At 45.9% G+C, this 8828-nt stretch overlaps 1 protein-coding gene across 5 annotated transcripts in view; it reads left to right on the forward strand.

The window, feature by feature from the left end:
• The window catches only part of gse1b (Gse1 coiled-coil protein b), a 158416-nt gene that overhangs the window by 140157 nt on the left and 9431 nt on the right, over positions 1–8828 (forward strand). For all 5 annotated transcript variants that reach the window (XM_068731219.1, XM_068731217.1, XM_068731220.1 and 2 more), the window contains 5 exons: positions 768–976; positions 5477–5643; positions 5924–6124; positions 7759–7926; positions 8059–8417. In XM_068731219.1, the coding sequence (XP_068587320.1) occupies positions 768–976; positions 5477–5643; positions 5924–6124; positions 7759–7926; positions 8059–8417 (1104 nt within the window). The remainder of the gene's footprint in view (positions 1–767; positions 977–5476; positions 5644–5923; positions 6125–7758; positions 7927–8058; positions 8418–8828) is intronic.

The following is an 8828-nucleotide window of genomic DNA, read 5'->3' on the forward strand; positions in this document are numbered from 1 at the left end:
AGTGAAGCCTGTAAGCGGGGGGGGAAGAAGAATGAAATCGCACTGATAAACGTATGTGAATGTGAGCATATGATATGAGAGCTTTGGAACTAGAGAGAAAGCAAGATGTGTGGAAAGCGAGGCATGTGACCAGACCGTGACCCTGCGCTACAGGGTTTCCCTGGAGGGCTTTGTTAATATGGCACAGCTACAGCGCAGCAGAGAAGCTCATTGGGCCAGCTTTTCACCACCTGCTGTGTGTGTGTGTGTGTGTGTGTGTGTGTGTGTGTGTGTGTGTGTGTGTGTGTGTGTGTGTGTGTGTGTGTGTGTGTGTGTGTGTGTGTGTGTGTGTGTGTGTGTGTGTGTGTGTGGCTGCAAGCACCACTGACTGTATATACATTCAGTATGGCTGTTCACTCCCAAGCAGGGTGTTCTTGTGGTGTGTGTGTGTGTGTGTGTGTGTGTGTCTCTCCTGTATGTCAAGGCTGTGTGACTCTCACAGGGCTGCTCATCCTGATCACTGTCACTTCATAATAGGGGCCCTGGGCCATCCATCTGGCCCTCTCTGTGTGTGTGTGTGTGTGTGTGTGTGTGTGTGTGTGTGTGTGTGTGTGTGTACGGTATTTTTTGCCATTGTAGTTCTGCAACCCCTTTTTATTCCAGAGTGAAGGAGCTACAGGTTCATACTGTTGTTACATTTATAGTAACAGAGCAATAGACAGACTATTAGCTTGTCTAATGTCCATTCTTTCACTGAACTCATGTCCTCTGTCTCTGTCTTTCCCCAGCTGCGTCCTCCATCAGCAGTGAGTCCTCTCCAGTGTCCTCCCCAGCCACCAACCACAGCTCCCCGGTCAGCACACCCAAGAGGGGTCCCCTTGGTCCAGGGCCTGGCCTGGTTCCCCCAGCGGGACACAGCGTGCCAAACACTCCACCTGTAGTCACCATTGCTCCAACAAAGACGAGCAACGGCCTCTGGAGGAGCGAGGGACGCCAGGTAAAACCACATTCCAACACCCATCACACTGACCATGAGCCTGCTCTCTTCTTTCTTTCTTCCCTTTTTTTCAGTTGTTCTTTTAGAGGTCTCAGATTGTTACGGTGTATTTTCTCTTCGAAAATGTTCTCAGTCTTCAGCTTCCTTGCCAACACAAGCATGCACATAGTCGGGTTCTTGAGGGAGTAATGGATAATGTTGATTGCCTGTGACCCAGAGTGTGGCAGTAAGTATTTGACATAATGTACATGTGACATAGCTGGCAGGTCTGTGAATGTCTGCTCCCCCCAATGACTTCATGCGTTAAACAATGCCAGCTGCCACTGGGCTGTCGAGGTGACAGCCTCAACGGCAGCTAACATCTGTGCCCCTCCAGCCCCCCTCCCACTTAGCCCTCTTGCCCTTGGCCCATCTCCCCCCCCCATCTCCAGCCTCACCCTCTTCACCCAAGCAGTCAAGTGCATCCTCTGCCTCGTCACCCTGACACCCCGCTCTCTGTTACGTAGTGGGGGAGAGAGAGAGAGAAATGGGGAGAGAGAGGGAGAGCTGCTTGCTTTGATAAGGAGTGGATTATGGATTATGGCCTTGCTTTAAGCCTTCTTATCTCAGCTCAGGGCTAATTTTCGAGGCCAAGCGCACAGTTAGGAACAGCACTTGGCAACATGCGGAAACTCTCCGAGACACTTTGACAGTCCCCCGGAGATAGAAAGAAGGGGGGATAGCGAAGGTTGTGAGTGAGGAGGTCAGCCAGCCAGCTATGTGTGGTAGCATTCAGACTATTGTCCTCGCTCCTGGACAACCCCCCCCCCCCCCCCCCCCCCCCCCCGACCCTTTTTTACGAAATGACCCTTCCGCTGTTCAAGGGTCAACTAGGGCTGGGAGGGGCTGGAGAGACAGGGTAGCTCTTCCAATGATGTCACCCTTTTTGCCATTCCTTCAGCTTAACAAGTTTAAAAGAGCAGAAAAAAGAAGTAAAGAGAATTGTGTTTGTATGCTTTTGCACGGTGGTTGAGAGGTCAAGCTCAAATTGAAAGGGTCGTGTCACTGGGTTTGTGGTGCCTTCAGCAGCGCAGGGCCACCCAGCCAAAGAATGAGGAGGTTATGGGAGGTGAAGTGGACAAGAGGGTTGGATGAGGGGAGGGGGGGTGCAGCAGCGTGGATGCGTTACTGAAGCTGGCGTAATAGCATCTCCCCTATTTCCGCGGTGCCGCTTCAGCGAGCGCATATAACTCTGGTCACAAAGAGCCTCGGGGGCGTATAGGCCACAGACATATGTACACGCCATCAAAATGTCTCTCAAACGAAGATGATACTGTTTGGAGCTTTGCTTCCATTGCTAATCACTGATCAGGAGGGATGCATCAAGGAAGAAGGGTCGACCCTGTGGAACTTTTCCTTTTGCCTGTGACCCTTGTCTCCCTTTATGTCTACTATTATCAGTCAAGTTTTATTCCACATTTTAATTTTTGGCATGATACCGTTGACCCATGTTATGACCAACCTGTGTTTTTAAATGCAGACTGATAGAGAGAGGAGAAATACAGGGAAAATAGTTTTATGCAGAGGCAGGAGTCTCTGGATCCCCTATAAAGCATACAAAAAAGCTTGTTTCTTGCTGTGTTCACATTTGTGTGTGTCCTGCTTCTCTTGTGTGTTAGAAGGGTTGATTGGTGTCTCTCAGGCGGAGATACGAGTCTATCTTTCGAGGGGGGGGAGATAGGCAAGGCAGCAAGGGGAGGGAGGGCTTGGTGCGTTGGCATTTTGCTTTAATGACTGCAGGAGTCTGCTCCCGCTGCTGCCTGTAATTGCTTTTTAATTGGCAATTTGGATTCATGGCTCCATCTGAGAGGCGTAAACGAGCGCTCTACAATACGCAGGGTCTCCCACCCTCAGTGGGGGGTTACAGGGGCCTGGCTCACACAGAGGAAGATGGCTGTTAATGGATGTGTCTTTGAGTCTGAGTGCTTGTATTTGTGCTCTGTACTTTGTATATGGCATGGTGCTGTTGAATAGTGTGTGTTATATAGTAGGCTGTTTTTTGACAGATGGTGAAAGGTCAAAATGGCTGGTTGGATGTGTAGGTGCCTGAGTGACTAAGGTTCCTCTCTAATGGGGTTGGAAGGTTCTATCTTTGTGATGTATGTGCTTTTTCAAGGTGCTGACCTGTTACACCCACACCTGTGCATGGTTTTCTACAGGCGTGCATCTACACACGCATGCACAGAGTAGACATACACAAGTACACATTCTCATCTCATAGACAGGTTTCTACATTCTTTTTTTGCTGATCATATCACAAATAAGAAGGGCTTTCTGTTTTTCAGTGACAATATTTTTGTTGAAGCAGAAGCCAGTCAGTTGCCAAATATCATCAACACCACCACACTTTGTTGTTTTACTGACACTGTTGTTCCATTCTCTTAGGATGGGATTTCTGTGAAATTTGTTGAAAAGGAACAGTTGATTAAATTTTACCGATGATTTGTGTCTGGCAATTGCACCAATTGCCAGTTATTGAGTCATAGCCATGATTATAAAACCATGCCCCCTATCACACACAAACTCTGTGATGATGCAGGTTTCAACCCACATTTGATTCACACCAACTTCTAGTCACCAGATAAATACCAGATCGTCAACAACTCCTATAAATAGATCATAAATAGACCATGCATGATTATATTAGCTAAGAAGGTTCTTGTGTTGTTATGCCATCAAAAGTGGTCAGCGGATTGTTGTTTGGTATAACATCCATTTTCTTTTCTTAAATTTGGTCCCTTTTCCGATGCAACAGCTTGATTAGTGTTTGAGTTGTCATATGTTCATATGACATATTTTGCCAGCAGTACATCTTTTTGATGCTCAGGAGGGGATCGACTGGAGGAATACACACACGTGCACATGACTTCATCTGCAAGTTCATGTGGGTCAAGATAAAATATTCGTTTGTCTGCTTGCCAACCACCATTTTTTATACCAAGACTTCCAGAGAGCCACCCATCCGCTATTGGTAGTGTTGGACATCTAGGCAGATGGAGAAAAATAGACTTTGTGGTCAAAGAAGGAACAAAGAATGAGACACTCCCAAGTCACAATCTGATATTAACTTCTTTTGACATATATTAACCTCTTTTCCAGTTGGCTGCTGATTGGGAGGGGAGGTCCACCTTCTCCCTTTGCTCATAAAGCTCTGAAAGGATGAGAGTGGTGTAGGGGGTTTACGGGGACAATAGGTCGGAGGGAGTAGAGTGCCTTACTGTTAAGTGAAGCGCAAAAAACAACAAGGAGAAAACGGTAACATTAAACTACTGCAACGTGGGGGCGCCTAAGAAACAAAGGGGGATGTGGGGAGTCTAAACATTAGAGGCATTTAAGATTGGATGTTAGCGCATCAGTGTCAGCCTGGGTCAGTGGCTGCAGAGCAGGACGTGGAGGTAATGGCTCCCTAAATTGGATTTATTTTATCGGAGGCAGTAGTGAGAGAGAGGCCTGTGCTGCTGTAAGGTCTCTCTCTAATCCCAGGGAGCCCAGAGGTTAATTTAGTGGGGCAAGAAGTGCCTTCTCCTCTCGCTCCTCTTTATGTCTTCCTCTCTATATTTCCTTTCGTCCTTCTTTCCGTTTTTTCTATCTAGTTGATCCCTTGCTAACTTCAACTTGAATTCTCGTTTGGTGGGAGGCGGGATAACTGTTCCATCATACCTGCGAAAATCCTCCTTGACTGTGTATCCCTCCACAAACAGTTTCCTTGTTCAACTTACAAGGGTTGTACGTTTCTCTTTTCTACGATTGCATTTGTAGGCAGAGGGAAACCAAAACTTCAGAAAATGCACTCCCACTCCCACAGCAGGATGTCTCTGTAGCTCTGAAACAGTGTATGTGCCCGCTGAGTGTGTGTGTGTGTGTGTGTGTTTGTTGTGGGATTGGATAAGTGAGACCAGGCTTGCTGCCAAAGGGAGAGAGGGAGGAGAAAGAGAAGAGGGACGAAAGAGAAACGGAGGCAGAGGGATGTTGCTTTTTTGACTCTGTTGTCGTTCTTGTAGATGTTAGTGTTTAAGTTATGTGCACACACACACACACACACACACACACACACACACACACACACACAAACACACTTTGCCAAGATCAAAGTCATCATCTCTTTAGAAGTACTGCTGTTGTACATCTACCATTACCTCATCTTCATCGATCATACAGATGACATCTGTTGTATGCAATTAGAGAAAAACAGTGAAGCTGTTTTTTCTATGCCTGCTTCACCATTTTTATCCTATATTCCCCTTAGAGAAATGATGATACGTCTATTTTTACAGGGAGGTGGTTGTGTGAGAAAGTGAATAATAGGGCCTGAGGTAGGAAGACGAGTGAGGGCTGCACCGTGCAATCCTATTCTTTCCCCGCCTCCCCCTTCACAGGATGGGCTCCATGAGCACTGACAACCGAGACGGTCACAGGTCTTCACGAACAATGACTAAACTCTCTCTCTGCATCTCTCTCCAGGCTGACTCGGGGCCTCGTGGGGCCAGCAGGGAACGTCTGGGCGCAGAGGGGAACCTCCCACAGGAAAAGGGTGGCCCCTCAGTCCCTGCCCACCTCCTGGGAAACCCCTATGCCTTTGGTCTCACCCCCGGTGCTGTCATGCAGGATTCACGGTTCCAGCCTCTCAAGTGAGTCTCGCACGGATCTGCCTGTGTCTCTGAATTTGAGGAGTTTACATGTTTCAATTTAAAAGGAAGTCTCCACACGCACTCGTCTAAATGCATGATGAATAATTCATGGGTATATTAAACTTGTTGGAATAAGCAACCGCAACAAATGACAAACAATTGCCTTGTTGACGTTGGTGCTGAGAAAAAAAATATTTCAAAGCGTAGCAGTGGACACATACAAATCAAACTAAACCGTTGCTTTTCTCTATTGTGCTCCCTCTACCTCTCTTACCTTCAGTCTGCCCAGACAGTTGCCTAATGCAGTGCCCCCTGGTCATGTACCAGAAGAGTACCTCCGTGGTTTCCGGCCCTATGCCACGACTGAAGATGCCCTCCGCATGCCCTCTCTGCCCCTGGGACTGGACCCCGCCACTGCAGCTGCCGCAGCTGCTTACTACCACCCCAGCTACCTGCCCCACCCCTCCTTCACGCCATACAGGTAAGCCTCTCCATCAGTTTGTTTTGTTGACTTGGCATCCATTTCCTCTGAGAGCAATTGTGCAAACCAGTGCATATGAGTGAATTAAGTATTTGTAATGTTTCGACTCAGCAGTAAACACATTAGTGTATCGCTGACCTTGAATTCATGTTCCCAGAGGTAAAATATTGATGTTCTTCATTTATTTTTTTATTTATTTAACTGGGGGAGGGATTTCCTTATGTGTAAGAGAGTTGAAGAATAATGTGAATTAGACAGGTGGCAGTACAAATGAAACAAATCTGGTTCTAGGTAAACCAAAAGCAATGTAACTGATAAAAAATAACCAAACCCATAGTATCATAATGGACAGGAAGGAAGTCTGTTAAAACAGAAGTCACAGAGTATAATGTAAAAAAACATTCTTGCACTGAACACTGCGGTACCTCTTTGCAACACGTAAGAGCAAATTTTATCATACCAGATGCACTGGAGAATTATAGCTTTATATATTGTATCATCTGACAGGCGGCTGCTGCTGCTGCTGCTGCTGCTGCTGCTGCTGCTGTTGTTGTTAAGAAGCCTCTGTTTGAAAAATATCCTGGTCAGCTGTGTCAAAATGCTTTTAAGAGATTGATTAAAAATACATATAGATCGCTGTTTATTGCCAAAAGCTGCAGTAATGTAATTTACAACCTTCATATCTGCTGTAATGATGCTTTATAGCTTGCTCAATTAGAGTGCTCATAAAACAAGGAGAAGCACTACACTTGTATGACAGTTTGTCTATGGATACCTAATTTTTTTTTTTTTAGATTGAGACGAACAAAACTCTGTTTGCTCTATTAATGAAGGCGTTGTATCTATTTTGAAGCTTCTTAAACAAAGCCAGTTAATAGCGAGACCCATTTTCCTTGTCTTTACCCGAGCTAGGTTATGCTTATGAATAAAATATAAACATCTAAAAGAGAGCCATGGCTGGTTTTGCCACTTAACTCTATATATCTGGAGCTTGTTCATGCATGCTTTGTGAGAAATTACCATAAAATAATCCCTGAGCTGTTTATACGTCTGAGATAAGATCCTGCTCACTACTGAGGTTTGTCCATTCTCTCATAAGGAACATGTTAAATTAGTTTAATCTAAGGTAATGTATAGTGTTCTGTATTGGTGATCATACAGAGAAAACACCAGCAGCAGAAAGTCTATGTGCAATGTTTGTTTAAAAATACATCCAGTTTAAATGTATACTACGTTTGATCATGCGTTGAGAAGGACCCTGCTTGCTTTGGGCTATGACACAGGCAGCGTGCCCCTGGTCTGTCAACCCAGCAAGATCAGAGGACTACAGCACCCATCACACACTGCGCTGTAATGGATTTAATGAGGGGATGTGCAGTGGATGTCACACACATACACAAGTTGTGCATCAAAACACACAGCACAGCCTCTCGCTTGCTGCTGTGTGTTGATTGAGGTTAGCTGACAGATACTGCTACTTTCTAGAGAGATGGAAGACCCTGTGATGTTGCTTCTTTGTGAGACGGAGCGCACGGGTTAATTAAAGTGAATGCTGCACTGTCACACAGAGTGACTGAATTTTCTCTCTCTCTCTCTCTCTTTCTTTTTTTTTTATTGCGATGCTCATCTCCCAGGATGGATGACCCGTTCTGCCTCTCTGCCTTGAGGTCACCTTTCTATCAGCTGCAAGGAGGAGGAGCTTTACCTCCCATGCATCCCTCGGCTGTTCACATGCACCTACCAGGGGTCCGCTACCCTGGAGACTTCACGCACCCCTCACTGTCAGCACTGCAGTCTGAGAGGTAAAGTCCTCTTAATTCATGCACACGTACAGTCACAAGTGCATGCATACAATAGAGCTCAGTGGTGTGCCATGATTACTTTATAATTTAACTGACATCTTTTTACTTCTACCTCCCTGTCCACCTTTTTAGGCTTCAGCTGGAGGATGAGCTGCGACAGAGAGAGAGGGAGCGAGAACGAGAACGTGAGCGCGAAAAAGAGAGAGAGCGTGAAGCTGAGAGAGAGAAAGAACGGGAGAGGGAACGAGAGAGGGAGAGGGAGCGGGAGAAGGAGCTGGAAAGGGAGAGAGAGCGTGAGCGTGAAAGAGAGCGTGAAAGGGAGAGGGAGAGAGAAAGAGAGAAGGAGCTGGAGAGGCAGAAGGAGAGAGCAATGAGGGAGAAGGAGCTGCAGGCATCCAAGGCCATGGAGAGCCACTATCTGGCTGAGCTCCATGCCATGAGGGGGCAGGAGGACAGAACCAAGCCTGAGAGACTCACCCCTAATCGGGCTGGTATGTGTTCGTGCTTCCTCTGTAGCTTCCTGAAGCTATAATCCTACTGGCTGTAAACACTTGTCCCTATAAACACTATATATCAGTTAGAGCTGAAAAAAGGAGGCAATTTATGAACGAGTCAAATTATTATTATTTCAAAAATAAATCTGCAACAATTGATGATAATCAGTAAATTCTTAAGTTATATGCCTAAAAACTCAGCTGTTCCTAACTCTTTTTTTTTATTCTTCTATGATTATAAACTGAATATTTTGGGGTTTTGGACTGTTGGTCAGACAAAACATGCAATTTGAAGAATTTGTGCTCTTGTCCATGTCTTGTGATGGACACTGTCAGACATTTTCCAGACTAAACGAATCATCAATGAAATGAGAAAATAGTCATCAAATGAAAAACAATTAGTCGTAC

This window comes from Cebidichthys violaceus, unplaced genomic scaffold, assembly GCF_023349555.1.
Source record: "Cebidichthys violaceus isolate CVI_PGR_0920_01 unplaced genomic scaffold, fCebVio1.0.p SCAF_5, whole genome shotgun sequence".
Classification (NCBI taxonomy): Eukaryota; Metazoa; Chordata; class Actinopteri; order Perciformes; family Stichaeidae; genus Cebidichthys; species Cebidichthys violaceus.